Source organism: Moschus berezovskii, chromosome 6, assembly GCF_049115385.1.
Source record: "Moschus berezovskii isolate FMDL1 chromosome 6, NW_MosBer_1.0, whole genome shotgun sequence".
In the NCBI taxonomy this organism is placed as follows: domain Eukaryota; kingdom Metazoa; phylum Chordata; class Mammalia; order Artiodactyla; family Moschidae; genus Moschus; species Moschus berezovskii.
Window position 1 is genome coordinate 35388570 of NC_142465.1, and position 17107 is coordinate 35405676.

Sequence of the window (17107 nt, forward strand, 5' to 3'; positions counted from 1 at the left end):
AAAGCTGATCGCCGAAGAATTGATGCTTTTGAGCTGTGGTGCTGGAGAAGACTCTTGAGAGTCCCTTGGACTGCAAGGAGATCCAACCAGACCCTTCTAAAGGAGATCAATCCTGGGTGTTCATTGGAAGGACTGATGCTAAAGCTGAAACTCCAATACTTTGGCCACCTCATGCGAAGAGTTGACTCACTGGAAAAAACTCTGATGCTAGGAGGGATTGGGGGTGGGAGGAGACGGGGACGACAGAGAATGAGAGGGCTGGATGGCATCACCGACTCGATGGAGGTGAGTTTGAGTGAACTCCGGGAGTTGGTGATGGACAGGGAGGCCTGGCGTGCTGTGATTCATGGGGTCACAAAGAGTCGGACATGACTGAACGACTGAACTGAACTGAACTGAACTGAACTAAGAGATTGAGGTCAGGTTGTAGCAGTGAGAGAGCTGAATCCAAGCTCCTAGACTTGTGGTCAGTGACAAGGCCTTGGCCCTGAAGAAAAAAATTCCCACAAAGATGGAAAGTAGTAAAACGGGTAAAGTGCTTACTAGAAGGAAAAGAGTATAGTATGTGTGGATACACATGCAGGTAGACTCAGAGAATCATGCCCTTGTGGTAGCTTGAATCACTTTTATGGGGCATTTCTGTTGAGTTTCTTTTGGCTAATTATTTTGAATTGCCCAGTCCAGTATTTGGTATATCTCAGGATCCTCCCATATGTGCATGTGCATCTCTCAACCAAGATGGCCTATGGGTAGCTTTGACCTCACGCCCAGTTTGACCTCCAAGAAACTCTCTAGTTGAGAAGGTTTTCTTGACTTCAACAGTGAGAAATATGTGGTCTCTTATCTTTTATCTGGTCAGGGCCCAGCCTTCTCTCTCAATTGTTCAATTGATGTTTTGGAATTTCTGTCCACAGGGAATGAATTCAAATTACTCATCCTGGGGCTGGAGGCAGATCTACCTCTTGCCTCAAATGTATATTGTGAACATAGACAAAAAAATCCTTAACAGAATTTTAGCAAGCTAATTCTATCAATGTTCAAATATGCTTATATGCCATGACCAACTGTGGTTTATTTCAGGAATGCAAGATCAGTTTAAAAGGTTGGCTTGAAGCTCAACATTCAGAAAACAAAGATCATGGCATCTGGTCCCATCACTTCATGGGAAATAGATGGAAAAACCATGGAAACAGTGTCAGACTATTTTTTTGGGCTCCAAATCACTGCAGATGCTGATTGCAGCCATGAAATTAAAAGACGCTTACTCCTTGGAAGGAAAGTTATGACCAACCTTGATAGTATATTAAAAAGCAGAGACATTACTTTGCCAACAAAGGTCCGTCTAGTCAAGGCTATGGTTTTTCCCGTGGTCATGTATGGATGTGAGAGTTGGACTGTGAAGAAAGCTGATCGCCGAAGAATTGATGCTTTTGAACTGTGGTGCTGGAGAAGACTCTTGAGAGTCCCTTGGACTGCAAGGAGATCCAACCAGACCCTTCTAAAGGAGATCAATCCTGGGTGTTCATTGGAAGGACTGATGCTAAGGCTGAAACTCCAATACTTTGGCCACCTCATGCGACGAGTTGACTCACTGGAAAAGACTCTGATGCTGGGAAGGATTGGGGGCGGGAGGAGAAGGGGACGACCGAGAATGAGATGGCTGGATGGCATCACCGACTCGATGGAGGTGAGTTTGAGTGAACTCCGGGAGTTGGTGATGGACAGGGAGGCCTGGCGTGCTGTGATTCGTGGGGTCGCAGAGAGTCGGACATGACTGAGCGACTGAACTGAACTGAACTGAACTGATTCACCACATTAAATAATGGAGGGGGAGGGAATTCCCTGATGGTCCAGTGGTTAGGACTCTGTGCATCCACTGCAAGGGGTCTGGATTTGATCCCTAGTTGGGAAACTAGATTGTGTGAAATCACAAAAGATCTTGAATAACAAAAGCTATCCAGTGAAAGAACAAAGCTGGAGGTGTCACACTTCCTTATCTCAAATTATGTTACAAGGCTGCAGTAATCAAAACAGTATGGTACTGGCATAAAAACATACAGATTGATGGAACAGAATAGAGAACTCAAATATAAACCCATGCATACACAACTAATCTTTGAGAAGAGAGTCAAGATTACTTAATGGAAAAACAATAGTATCTTAATAAATGTGCTGAGAAAACTGGATATTCACACGCAAAACAATGTGAATTGGACTATCTTATACCACTCACAAATATTAACTCATAATAGATTAAAGAGTTAAATGTAAGACTTGATAAAAATTCTAAAGGAAACTTATTTTAAAAGTAGTTTTCAGAATATAAACTGCATAGCTTATTAGAATAAAAAAACAATGTTGATATAACATCAGGTACACAGTGGGATATTATTCAGCTTTAAAAAAGAAGAAATCCTGCCAGTTCAACAATATGGATGGAACTAAAGGAAATAAATCAGAAAAAGCACTCACTCCCCAAATTTTATTTGCTTTAAATAACTAATTCATTTAGGAATTTGTCTAAATTTGGATTTCAATTCTAAGATCTAACTTTATTTTTCACCTAGTGATAACTTACTTTAATTATAGGAGGAAGCAGAAAAAGGTGAGGATATTAACGGTAAGGTGTGTGTGTTAGTCGCTCAGTCATATCTGATTTTCTGCTACCCCATGGACGGTAGCTCGCAAGGCTCCTCTGTCCATGGAATTCTCCAGGCAAGAATGCTAGAGTGGGTTGCCATTCCCTTCTCTGGGGGATCTTCTCCACCCAGGGATTGAACATGGGTCTCCTGCATAGCAGGCAGATTCTTTACTGTCTGGGCCACCAGGGAAGCCCCTGTAAGGAGTAAGGAGTAATGGTCTGTAACTGTAATTGTAAGGAGTAATGGTCAATATTTTTGTGGCTCTCAGGGTGTTCCCTCCAAGTGGTAGCCAAGGTCTCTATCAATTACTAATCATCTACAAACTGCAGTGTCAGATGACTGCTGTCAAATGTGTTTTGAAGAAGGTGCTTCTGATTCCTCAATCTCTGGAAGTCCTCCATAGGACTGGTTTGAGAAACTTTGGTTTTTACCATCAAAATTTTACCCTCAAAAGCATCCAAGGGAATGAGCTTGGCTTCCTAGTGTATTTCTGAAAAATCTGGCATGTTGTAACTATCTCTTCACTCCCTTGAGCCAGATCTTGGCCTTCACAGAGAGCACCCTGTGTCTCTGGAGAGATTTTGGCAGGGGCTTTCCTTCATCAGCAATGCTCACGTCTTTCCATACACTTACTCAATGCTGAGATTGTTGTTTGTTCTTCTTCTTTGATCCATCTCTAAGAACTGACATCTTTCTCTGAAAAGTTTGTAATTGTTTCCAATACATATCTATCTTCTTTATCAGACAACCCCAGATACGCTATTTTATAAACATTTCTGAGGAAATAATGGTTCCTCTTGCCTTAGGTATATTTCTTTTCTTTTTTGAATTTAGTTGTGATTCCTTGCCTAGTATACTGCTTCTTGGAAGGGCAGAGATACTACCAAATTGTAGGCAAATAGGCTGCTGCCATAAGCCTTGACTTGACTGGAAGGGTAAGAAAGCCCCTGTGATTCATGACATCCTGGCCCATCATTTTATTCTATTACAGGTGCTTAGTCCACAGCCCTTGGCAGGAGACACATTTTACACCAGGCACCTCTGCTGGAAAGACTAATCTTTAGGACTAGATTTTCTCATCTATCCCTCTTCCACATGGTTCAAGGTCATCCTCTTACTTCCAGCCATATTTTCAATCATATTTGCTTAGGGTGATAGAATTTCTATTCCTGTTCTCCATGTACTCTTCCAATGCCTCTGAATGGAATGGAGGAGAAATTCAGTGGAAGCACTTCTGTGTTTCTAAACACAGATCTCTGATATTAGGACTTTCTGCTCATCTCTCTTGGAACACCAAGATCCTCTACACTCATTTCAGTCATGGCGCTGATGCCAAAAACTTGGTCTCTGTGCACTGAATTGAATCTTGGAGACAGAATTTTGGGTGAAGTAGAAGATAATAGCTGTATTGCTTTTCAAAGCAAAGCCGGGGGAGGGCACAATGGGCTCATGCCCCTCAAAACTGTGTCCCAACCTGGGAAGATTTGGTGAGGAGTTTTTTGGCAATGGTTCAAGGACAGTGTTGTCGATAAGACTAGGGTGTGTGCTGGGCCTTCACTCCTTTAATCTGGCCTCAGGTAGTCTTCTCTGAAATGAATGCTAACATCTTCCATTTGTTGGATGTTTTAATTCTGCAAAGAGCTCAAAAATATTGTTATGTGTATCCCTTAAGGTGAAAGTAGGACCCTGCCCCAAGGCTGTGCTATTGTTTCTTGGCAGCGCCTCCCTGTCTCTGCATCTCTACATTTCCCTGATTAGCAGTTTTTTGAATCTACCCTTTGGAATTCAGGTAAGGTCATGGAGGCTGGAGTCTATTCCCTACAAACAAGAAATGGGGGACATGAAAAGACTTCTGTTTTCAGAAGCCCCACAGGGTCCTGTTTAGTTTCAGTACTTCATATAGTGATTATCAGTACTTCATATAGTGATAATCAGTACTTTGTATAGTGATAATGCAGAGTACATCTTGTGAAATGCCAGGCTGGATGAAGCACAAGCTGGGATCAAGATTGCCAGGAGAAACATCAATAACCTCAGATACACAGATGACACCACCCTTATGGCAGAAAGTGAAGAGGAACTGAAGAGTCTCTTGATGAAAGTAAAAGAAGAGAGTGAAAAAGCTGGCTTAAAACTCAATATTCAGATAACTAAGATCATTGCATCTGATCCCATGACTCTACGGCAAATAGATGGGGAAACAATGGAAACAGTGAGAGACTTCATTTTCTTGGGCTCCAAAATCACTGCAGATGGTGACTGCAGCCATGAAATTAAGACACTTGCTCCTTGAAAAAAAAGCTATGACCAACCTAGACAGCATATGAAAAGACAGAGATATTACCAACAAAGGTCTGTCTAGTCAAAGCTATGGTTTTTCCAGTAGTCATGTATGGATGTGAGAGTTGGACTATAAAGAAAGTCGAGCACCAAAGAATTGATGCTTTTGAACTGTGGTGCTGGAGAAGACTCTTGAGAGTCCCTTGGACTGCAAGGAGATCCAACCAGTCCATCCTAAAGGAGATCAATCCTGGGTGTTCATTGGTAACACTGATGTTGAAGCTGAAACTCCAATACTATGGCCACCTGATATGAAGAGCTGGCTCATTTGAAAAGACCCTAATGCTGAGAAAGATTGAGGGCAGGAGGAGAAGGGGACGACAGAGGATGAGATGGTTGGATGGCATCCCCGACTCAATGGACATGAGTTCAGGTGAACTCTGGAAGTTGGTGATGGGCAGGGAAGCCTGGTGTGCATGGGGTCGCAAAGAGTTGGACACGACTAAGCGACTGAACTGTACTGATAGTGATAATCCTTGGTACAGAACATAGGATAAAAAAGAGGAAGAGTTTGCTCTGATTCTGGAGTTGTAGGATATAAAAGTCTAGAATACCTTCAGTTTGGAAGTCTTAAATTATTTAGGTAGGATGGGTACCCACTGCAATATAAGAAATCAGGTTTTAGAGACTGAGGTAGAGAGATTGAGCCCTGGCATACAAGAAACTAACAGCTATTGGTACCATAGCATGAAGCTTGATGCCAGCAATTTGAAGGAGCCATGCAGAACTAGTATCCTAATCTCTACATGCTCCAGGACACAGCTCAGGTTCAGAATCTTATTATATAGGCTCCAGGTGTATACTGTGGGGCTTTCCTGGTGGCTCAGACGGTAAAGTGTCTGCCTGCAGTGTGGGTGATCCGGGTTCGATCCCTGGCTTGGGAAGATTCCCTGGAGAAGGAAATGGCAACCCACTCCAGTACTCTTGCCTGAAAATTCCACGGACAGAGGAACCTTGTAAACTGCAGTCCATGGGGTCGCAAAGAGTCGGACATGACTGAGCAACTTCACTTCACTTCACAGGTGTATACTGTACTGTGCTGTGCTTAGTTGCTCAGTTGTGTCCAACTCTTTGTGACCCCATGAACTGTAGCCCACCAGGCTCCTCTGTCCATGGGATTCTCCAGGCAAGAGTACTGGAGTGGGTTGCCACACCCTCCTCCACGGCATCTTCCCAACCCAGGGATTGAACCCAGGTCTCCTGCATTGCAGAAAGATTCTTTATCGTCTGAGCCACCAGGAAAGCCCAAGAATACTGGAGTGGGTAGCCTATTCCTTCTCCAGGGGATCTTCCCATCCCAGGAATTGAACTGGAGTCTCCTGCATTGCAGGTGGATTCTTCACCAGCTGAACTACCAGGTGTATACTGCTGCTGCTACTGCTAAGTCACTTCAGTCGTGTCCGACTCTGTGTGACCCCATAGACGGCAGCCCATCAGGCTCCCCCGTCCCTGGGATTCTCCAGGCAAGAACACTGGAGTGGGTTGCCATTTCCTTCTCCAATGTGTGAAAGTGAAAAGGGAAAGTGAAGTCGCTCAGTCATGTCCGACTCGTAGCGACCCCATGGACTGCAGCCTACCAGGCTCCTCCGTCCATGGGATTTTCCAGGCAAGAGTACTGGAGTGGGGTGCCATTGCCTTCTCCGAGGTGTATACTACTCCAATATTAAAGTGCTTAAAGTCCAGTTTTTCCACCTTTCCCAAAAAGGTTGTGTCACTCTTTTTTAACCTTCTGTGGCCAACTCCGAGGCTATCTACAAGCTTATATATTTATGAACACATTTGTTGCAAGTTGTTAGTTTTAGATTTACAATGTGGTATCTGGCTATTTAGTGGTATTGGTGGTTAGGGATGGGGAGGCTGATAGCAGCTCAGAGGGTAGCTGGATACTGTCATACACACTTTTCAAGTTCTCCATTTTTGTGAAATAGAAAGTCTCTGGATCCAAGTTATATGTGATTCTCAGTCTCTGTTGTCATATTCTATTTCTATTCCTGACCACTCAACAAGGAACCAAGATATCAAGGGGCACTTCTTTTGTTTCATGCCTGGAATGAGTGGGCCAGTGTCAGCTCTGATCCTGGGACCATGATACATGATGATGTACACTCCTTTCCCATATTCTGTATTTCTCTAAGGGGAAGGAAGAGTTGGCCATGGACCTTTTTGCATTTTCTGATTGCTTCACTTGTATTACCCCCGAGGCCCATTTGTTCCTGAAGTAGGTTGGGCACATCTTGCTTCCTAGAACCAACACTACCGGAAATAAATAAGCCAAATGGGAAACAGGATCATGTTTGTAACACTTTTCGGGCAGGTAACAATACCTAGTATGGACTAGAGGTTCTGGGGAGGAAAGGAAAAGCGGGGTGAAATTACTGAAGGAAGCTAGCAGGCTCAATGTTTCTTTGTTGATTTGACTGGCCTCTCTTGTCATCCTCTTCCTGGATGTAAGGCTTGATGCCAGGGCCCCTGAGGCTTTTTCCACAAATAAAAGGAGGCGAGCAGTGTGGTGACCCCATTTCAGGATCTTGGGGGGTAACCAAAATGATGTCCTTTGTCTCTCTGCTCCTGGTAGGCATCCTATTCCATGCCATCCAGGCTGAACAATTAACAAAATGTGAGGTGTTCCAGGAGCTGAAAGACTTGAAGGACTACGGAGGTGTCAGTTTGCCTGAATGTGAGTTCCCTGCTATTTTGCTTTGTCCCCTAATTCATCCTCTTCACTCTTTCCCTCCATTCTCTTCATCCTCTTTTTTCCCTCTACTTTTAATTCAATTATCGAACAATTCTCTTGTTTACTCTTCTATTACATTTATTTATCTATCTCTCCTTTTTCCCGTTGTCTGGTCCTTTGGAACTCTTTTCACCTTATCAAGATATTCTGTGGTCTGCCATATTTGGAGATTGCTTGGAGAGCCTTTTCTGTCTGGGAATACAGGTCCTCATTTATGCTATACGTGAACATCCTTGTAAAATCTCTTTTTCGTCTTTCTTTTAGGGGTCTGTACCACATTTCATACCAGTGGTTATGACACACAAGCCGTAGTACAAAATAATGACAGCACAGAATATGGACTCTTCCAGATAAATAATAAAATTTGGTGCAAAGACGACCAGAACCCTCACTCAAGCAACATCTGTAACATCTCCTGTGACAGTGAGTGACTTCTTTTTACCCTGTTTCTGTGTTTTTCTGAAACCTACTCCTGGGATAACCTCCTTTTTTTTTGGTGTGAAGCACACCTCTGGCTTCACTGCCTTGGATTCCAAATTAACTGTGGGACTTGATAATACCAAGTAAGAGGCTCTTAGAATTTTTCATTAACACCAAATCTCCCAGACATTTTCTTAAAGTTCATGGGTAGCTGACCTGAGCTGTTTGGGGATCTTGATGTATAATACCCTGTATTTTCAGACTAAGTTGGTTGATGAAGTTGATAATTCCTAAGGAGCTTCCCCAGAGAAGAGAAGGGAGTCCTTACCTAGGGATAGGCATTACTGTATTAGATTTCTCACATAAAAGGCAACAGGCATAAGCCTCTAGTTCAGAGAAAACCAGAGAAGAGGGAAACTCATTACCCTTCTGGGTATTACTTAGCTTTCTCATTTTTTCCATCTGTAACTCCTGCCAGAGTTCCTGGATGATGACCTTACTGATGACATTATGTGTGTCAAGAAGATTCTGGATAAAGTAGGAATTAACTACTGGTGAGTCACCTTTCTATTTTCTACTTAACCTTTCCCCTCTTTCTCCTCAGTCCTCTCTAGCACTGTACCCCTTTCTCTCTATTTCCTGGCCTTTTAAGCTAGAATGTACTCTTCATAACAAAAATCATCAAGCAGACTTAGCTTTCCAATTTTGAAGCTTCACTTACTTCACTCCCATTAGCAATTTTCCTACCTAGGGTTCCCTAATAGAGGGCTGAGATCCAAGATTTCCCTCACCAGGACTTGAGCATCTAATTCTACTTGTTCAGTCCTACATCCTAAGGCACGCCCTTTGTACCACTGCCCCACAATTTTCTTGGAGTTTTAAAAGGTGGACCTTACTCCACTAAGTGGCTCAGTGTCTCTAGTCATGTGGCTAGGAAAGTCTGTCTGTAATTTTCACCCGCAATCTTCCACCTCAGCCTTCCTGGGGATAAAGCTAGATGTAAATCTAACCAAGATCCTGTCAGTCACTTTGCCTTGTCTCCTTCTTCATGATCAGGTTGGCCCATAAAGCACTCTGTTCTGAGAAGCTGGATCAGTGGCTCTGTGAGAAGTTGTGAACACCTGCTGTCTTTGCTGCTTCTGTCCTCTTTCTGTTCCTGGAACTCCTCTGCCCCATGGCTACCTCGTTTTTCTTCTTTGTACCCCCTTGAAGCTACTCATCTCTGAGCCCTGGGCCCTGAGTGTCAATGAACATGTAAGGACTAATCTCCAGGGATGCGCGAATGGTGCTCTGGACTTTTGACCCTTGCTCAGTGCCCCTGATGGCACTTTTAATACAACAGTGCATTCCGCTTCTGTCCTGAATAAAAGGCCTCATTTTGAGTGGCTGGCTGTATTTTCTTCCTGGTGGGAGAGGGAGGAAATAGGGTGAGTAGGTAGACCTGGCCATGGGTCACAGACACCTTCATCTCTACTAAAGAGGAGAGAGACCGAACTTATAACAACTCAAAGATGGAGATTACTTTCTGTATTAATTCAATTCAACAGAATTTTATTGATCACCTAGCATAATTCAAAGAACTATGGAGGGGATCTAAAGTTGACTAAAAGCATCTCTAAAAGTATGACTAAAAGCACCTCAACTAGTATAATACAAACATTAATAAATAATTATAATACAAGACTCTTGAGAGTCCCTTGGACTGCAAGGAGATCCAACCAGTCCATTCTAAAGGAGATCAGTCCTGGGTGTTCATTGGAAGGACTGATGCTAAAGCTGAAACTCCAATACTTTGGCCACCTCATGCGATGAGTTGACTCATGGGAAAAGACTCTGACGCTGGGAAAGGTTGGGGGTGGGAGGAGATGGGGACGACAGAGAATGAGGTGGCTGGATGGCATCACCGACTCGATGGACATGAGTTTGAGTGAACTCCGGGAGTTGGTGATGGACAGGGAGGCCTGGCGTGCTGTGATTCATGGGGTCGCGGAGAGTCGGACACGACTGAGCGACTGAACTGAACTGATAATACAAGACTCAATGGACATGGACTTGGGCAAACACTGGGAGATGGTGAGGGACATGGAGGCCTGGTGGGCTGCAGTCCATGGGGTCACAAAGACTCAGACATGACTTAGTGACTGAACAGTTACAACAACAGCAACATAATACAAGATATAGTGTCATAAGTATCATTAGAGAGGTTAGAAAAGTGTCAGTATCTTCTAATTCCTTCTCTTACCTCTATATTCACTGGGCCTTTGGCATTCGGACTATATTTGTCTTGTCTCAGAGAATAGCAGCTCCCAAATGAAGCTGCCATAGTCTGTTTAGGTACATATAGGCCCTGTCAAGCAGTGAACAGGACATCCCTCTCTTACACTTACAAAAACAAACTCTCAGGAAATAAATTGGTATTCATCATATGATTTTAGTCTGAATTTGAACAGAATGTGACACATCTCCCAGGGGTACTCCATGCTATTCCTCCCCTAATTATGGGACAAAATGCTTTTCCCCAAATCTACAGGGTTTTAGAATAATCCCTGTTCACAGTTGTATGTGGGAGGGCAGGACTGAATGACCATTCCACCAACCAGACTCACACATCTCCTTGTTATTTGCTTCAGTTACAGTCTCAGGAAGGAAGGCATCAGGTCAGTTCAGTCGCTCAGTTTGTGTCCAACTTTTTGCAACCCCACGAACGTCAGCACCCCAGTCCTACCTGCCCATCACCAACTCTTGGAGTTCACCCAAACTCATGTCCATTGAGTCGGTGATGCCATCTAAACATTTCATCCTCTGTCGTTCCCTTCTCCTCCTGCCCTCAATCTTTCTCAGTGTTAGGGTTTTTTCAAATGAGTCAGCTCTTCGCATCAGGTGGCCAAAGTATCAGAGTTTCAACTTCAACATCAGTCCTTCCAATGAACACCCAGGACTGATTCCTTTAGGATGGACTGGTTGGATCTCCTTGCAGTCCAAGGGACTCTCAAGAGTCTTCTCCAACACCACAGTTCAAAAGCATCAATTCTTTGGTGCTCAGCTTTCTTTATAGTCCAACTCTCACATCGATACATGACTACTGGTAAAACCATAGCTTTGACTAGATGGACCTTTGTTGGCAAAGTAATATCTCTGCTTTTTAATATGCTGTCTAGGTTGGTCATAACTTTCCTTCCAAGGAGTCTTTTAATTTAATGGCTGCAGTCACCATCTGCAGTGATTTTGGAACCCCCCAAAATAAGTCTGTCACTCTTTCCACTGTTTCCCCTTCTATTTGCCATGAAGTGATGGGACCAGATGCCATGATCTTAGTTTTCTGAATGTTGAGCTTTAAGCCAACTTTTTCACTCTCCTCTTTCACTTTCAACAAGAGGCTCTTTAGTTTTTCTTCACTTTCTGCCATAAGGGTGGTGTCGTCTGCTTATCTGAGGTTATTGATATTTCTCCTGGTAACCTTGATTGCAGCTTGTGCTTCTTTCAGCCCAGCGTTTCTCATGATTTACACTGCATATAAGTCAAATAAGCAGGGTGACCATATATAGCCTTGACGTACTCCTTTTCCTATTTGGAACAAGTCTGCTGTTCCATGTCCAGTTCTAAATGTGGCTTCCTGACCTGCATACAGGTTTCTCAAGAGGCAGGTCAGGTGGTCTGGAATTCCCATCTCTTTCAGAATCTTCCCCAATTTATTGTGATCCACACAGTCAAAGGCTTTGGCATAGTCAATAAAGCAGAAGTAGATATTTTTCTGGAATGCTTTTGCTTTTTTGATGATCCAGCGGATGTTGGCAATTTGATCTCTGGTTCCTCTGCTTTTTCTAAAACCAGCTTGAACATCTGGAAGTTCACAGTTCACATATTGCTGAAGCCTGGCTTGGAGAATTTTGAGCATGACTTTACTAGCGTGTGAGATGAGTGCAATTGTGTGGTAGTTTGAGCATTCCTTGGCATTGCCTTTCTTTGGGATTGGAATGAAGACTGACCTTTTCCAGTCCTGTGGCCACTGCTGAGTGTTCCAAATTTGCTGGCATATTGAGTGCAGCACTTTCACAGCATCATCTTTTAGGATTTGAAATAGCTCTACTGGAATTCTATCACCTCCACTAGCCTTGTTTGTAGTGATGCTTCCTAAGGCCCACTTGACTTCACATTCCATAATGTCTGGCTCTAGGTAAGTGATCACACCACTGTGATTATCTGGGTTGTGAAGAGCTTTTTTGTACAGTTCTTCTTGCCACCGCTTCTTAATACCTTCTGCTTCTGTTAGGTCCCTACCATTTCTGTCCTTTATTGAGCCCATCTTCACATGAAATGTTACCTTGGTATCTCTAATTTTCTTGAAGAGATCTTTAGTCTTTCCCATTCTATTTTTTCCCTCTATTTCTTTGCACTTATCACTGAGGAAGGCTTTCTTATCTCTCCTTGCTATTCTTTGGAACTCTGCATTCAGATGCTTATATCTTTCCTTTTCTCCTTTGCTTTTGGCTTCTCTTCTTTTCGCAGCTATTTGTAAGGCTCCTCAGACAGCCATTTTGCCATTTTGCATTTCTTTTTCTTGGGGATGGTCTTGATCCCTGTCTCCTGTACAATGTCATGAACCTCTGTCCATAGTTCATCAGGCACTCTATCAGATCTAGTTCTTTAAATCTATTTCTTACTTCCACTGTATAGTCATAAGGGATTTGATTTAGGTCATATCTGAATGGACTAGTGGTTTTCCCCACTTTCTTCAATTTAAGTCTGAATTTGGCAATAAGGAGTTAATGATCTGAGCCCTAATCAGCTCCTGGTCTTGTTTTTGTTGACTGTATAGAGCTTCTCCGTCTTTGGCTGCAAAGAATATAATCAATCTGATTTCGGTGTTGACCATCTGGTGATGTCCATGTGTAGGGTCTTCTCTTGTGTTGTTGGAAGAGGGTGTTTGCTCTGACCAGTGCGTTCTCTTGGCAAAACTCTATTAGCCTTTGCCCTGCTTCATTCTGTGCTCCAAGGCCAAATTAGCCTGTTACTCCAGGTGTTTCTTGACTTCCTACTTTTGCATTCCAGTTCCCTATAATGAAAAGGACATATCTTTTGGGTGTTAGTTCTAAAAGGTCTTGTAGGTCTTCATAGATCCAATCAACCTCAGCTTCTTCAGTGTTACTGGTCAGGGCATAGACTTGGATTACTGTGATATTAAATGGCTTGCCTTGGAAACAAATAGAGATCATTCTGTCGTTTTTGAGATTGCATCCAAGTACTACATTTTGGACTCTTTTGTTGACTATGATGGCTACTTCATTTCTTCTAAGGGATTCCTGCCCACAGTAGTAGATATAATGGTCATCTGAGTTAAATTCGTCTGGAAAAGGTAAAGGACCAGCTCTATCAGATGGGCAGACCAGAAATGCAACTAAAGTTGGGACTGTTTCATTTAGTTCCATAGCCCTGGCCTTCATCCTATAGAGAAATATTTTCATCTTGGAAATTTTACCTGTGAGTGTACCATATATGAGGCCATCATTTTCAGAGGGCTTTGCCAGAGGAAACTGACAGTTGCAAACAGGATCTTAGCCTAGGCTCAAAGGATCGAGAACAGATAGAAACCAGAGAGCCTGCGTGGAAGTGGTCTTGGCTGTTACAGGCTTGTCAGCCTTTGAGTAGAGCAATTGCTGTTGTTCTCTTTCTGAAAACTCTCTTTGGAGCTGAATGGGAGACAGAGTGGCAGCTGAGCATTTGTTCTGCATTCTCCAACTACTTCTTCCTCTAGGCCTGGAACAAGTCTTTTCCCCCCCAGAGTTTAGACTTTTTATTTTGTATTTGGGTATAGCTGATTAACAATGTTGTGGTAGTTTCAGGTTAACAGGGAAGGGACTCAGCTATACAGATACATGCATCCATTCTCCCCCAAACCCTGCTCCCATCCAGGCTGGCATAACATTGAGTACAGTTCCATGTGCTATATAACAGCTCCTTGTTGGTTATCCATTTTGAATATAGCAGTGTGTACATGACCTCCCCAAACTCTGTAACTATCCCTTCCCTCTGGGCAACCGTAAGTTTGTTTTCTAAGTCTGTGAATCTCTTTCTGATTTGTATCGTTTCTTTTTAGATTCCACACGGAAGGGATGTCATCTGATATTTCTCTTTGTCTGACTGACTTCACTCAGTATGACACTCTCTAGGTCCATCCATGTTGTTGCAAACAGCATTATTTCATTCTATATAATGCCTGAGTAACATTTCATTGTATATATATACTACATCTTCTTTATCCATTCCTCTGATGGGGGACATCTATGTTGGCTCTATGTTTTGGCCATTGCAACAGTGCTGCAGGAAACACCAGGGTGCATGCATCTTTTTGGATGATGCTTTTCTCATGGTATATGCCCAGCAGTGGGATTGCAGGGTCATATGGTAGCTCTATTTTTAGTTTTTTAAGGAACCTCCATACTGTGTTTCCTAGTAGCTGTACTGATTTATATTCCCACCAACAGTGTAGGAGGTTTCCCTTTTCTCTGCACCGTCTCCAGCATTTGTTGTTTGTGGATTTTTTTGGTGGTAGCCTCACTACGTGAGGTAATATGTCATTGTAGTTTTAATTTGCATTTCTCTACTACCTACCTTTTCATGTACCCATTGGCCATCTGTCTGTCCTCTTTGGAGAAATGTCAATTCAGGTCTTCTGCCCACTTTTTGAGTGAGCTATTTGTTTGATGCTGCTAAGCATCATAAGCTGTTTGTACATTTTAGAAACTCATCCCTTATTAGTCACATCATTTGCAAATATTTTCTCCCAATCTGTGGGTTGTGTTTTTGTTTTGTTTATTGTTTTCTTTGCTGTGCAAAATGTTTTGAGTTTAAGTAGATCCCATTTGTGTATTTTTGTTGTTATTTCCGTTATTCCAGGAGATAGATCAAAAAAGCTGTTGCTGTGATTTATGTCAGAGAGTGTTCTGCCTGTGTTTTCCTCTAAGAGTTTAATTGTGTCTGGTCTCACCTTTAGCTCTTTAATCCATTTTGAGCTTATTTTTGTGTATGGGGTTAAAGAATAATTTAATTTCTTTTTTTTTTTTTGACACATGGCTGTCCAGTTTCCCCAGCACCATTTGTTGACGAGACTGTCTTTCCAACATTGTGCAGTCTTGCCTCCTTTGTCATAGATTAATTGGCCATAGGCGCATGGGCTTATTTCTGGGTTTCCTATCTTGTGGAACAGATCTTGAAGCAGACAGAGATCTGAAGTGTTCTGGGCTCAGGTGGGTGGTAGTTTTTATGCTCAGCTTCTTTTTCTTATACTCAGGGCAGGGTGGCCAGACTGCACACAATTCAGTGAGCTCTGTGAGGACGACCCAGGTTGGTGTCCCAAAATATGGACATTTTTCTCCCTTTCTGTCCTAATCTCTCCTCCATGCTACTTTTCTCTGACATCTATATCGTCACGAGGGTAGGAATGTTCCTGGACAAAAGTAAATGATTTTTTCATATGTCCTTTCACTCCCTTCAATCTCACTCATTCTTTTTTATTTTGCACACTGAGAGTCAATTAAGTGATAGGACCTAATAGACACTGGGGATACAGAATCTGTTAGCCTGGGTTTTGCTCTCAAGACTTACACTTTATTTTAAAATTTTATTTATTTATTTAGGTGAACGTGTTTATTTTAAACTTCAACTTCAGTGTATATTAACTTTCTGAATATTGGTTCCTTGTTTAAAATGGATGTGATGAACCAGAATGCTATAAGACATTTTAAGTCCTGTGTTTCTGTATGATTGCTAAATCACAGCTCTGTCTTCTATTTTCCAAGACTTACAATTTAAATGTCGATAGTTCCTTCTGTTTCCTAGGATCATGTAAAAGACAGGACTTCTCAGACAGATCCACCATTCATTCCATCACTCCCTCCATAATCAACAAATAGTTACTGAAGATTTCCTATTTGCTATGTTCTACTTTAGGTGTTGCTAGTTAAGGACAAAGACAGGAGAAGATGTACTCATTTTCATTTCTTTCCAAGTTACCCTGGACCTCTAGATTTTGTCAGGCGGTATTTGGTATGGGAACAAAGGAGGAGCTGGGTCTCAGTACTAAGATGGGACTCTTCCAAAATGAAGTGGTAAATTCGCTAGTGGTCAGATTTCCACTCTGTGCATAGACAAAAGTAAAAGATTGAGGGAGAGGAAAAGGGGACAGGTCAACAGGGCAAGAAATGAGAAGGAAAAGCAATAGTTGTGGAAATTGCTGGTAGAGCTGTGAAGATATTCTTTATTTCCCCACCCACCCCCCATATTATTGGCGAGACATTTGACATACATTACTGTATAAATCTGTAAAAGTGCAAGGTATAGAGCAGGATGGTTGGATATACATATATAAACGAGTATTGCAATAGGTTCAGTTAATATTCTCCATCTCAAAACTCCTAATTGAGAAAATCCTGAACCCCTCTGATAGAGAAAATTTTCACACATTGAGGTATGGGGAAGTCATTTTGGCTCGTACATTGTTCAACCTGAATTTTGTGTGATCCTGAACAGCTTGTCAAACATGTACAGCATGTCTGCTTCAATCATTAAGGTAAAGGATGTCTGTTTTGAAGACAGGGATAAAGAAACTCCATTCTCATAACATCCATGTTGACATTCCCTGAAAGACTGTGTTCCATTCCTAGACACTAGGGTCCTGCTGTTAAAAAGAGTCCAAGCTTTCTCTGCTCGCTGGACAAGAGGCCAGTGAATCTGAGAGACGAGGTGTTAAGGCAAGGAATACAACTTCATTCAGAAAGCTGGCTGACCAAGAGGATGTCCTGGTAGAATAATGTCTCAAAATAACCATCTTGTTGGGGTCTGGATGCCAAGTTCTTTTATGGATCAGAGATGGGGGGACATGAGGAAACAAATTAAAAAGGCCATTTAACCTTGTAAGTACCTCCTAGACTGGCATGCCTCAGGCAGGGGACGTGTATTAATTTCTTCCTTCCTG

General features: G+C 42.5%; 1 protein-coding gene across 1 annotated transcript; it reads left to right on the plus strand.

The window, feature by feature from the left end:
- Window positions 1-7526: 7526 nt before the first annotated feature.
- Window positions 7527-9253, plus strand: LALBA (lactalbumin alpha). The gene is made up of 4 exons (XM_055394661.1): window positions 7527-7659; window positions 7981-8139; window positions 8615-8690; window positions 9193-9253. The coding sequence occupies exons 1-4, from the start codon at window positions 7527-7529 to the stop codon at window positions 9251-9253; spliced, it is 429 nt and encodes a 142-aa protein (XP_055250636.1).
- Window positions 9254-17107: the final 7854 nt, after the last annotated feature.

Coding starts and splice junctions, on each gene's coding strand:
- LALBA (XM_055394661.1), top strand. CDS start 7,527: ATGATGTCCTTTGTCTCTCTGCTCCTGGTAGGCATCCTATTCCATGCC. Junction 7,660..7,980: donor AGGTGTCAGTTTGCCTGAAT/GTGAGTTCCCTG, acceptor TCTTTCTTTTAG/GGGTCTGTACCACATTTCAT. Junction 8,691..9,192: donor AAAGTAGGAATTAACTACTG/GTGAGTCACCTT, acceptor CTTCATGATCAG/GTTGGCCCATAAAGCACTCT.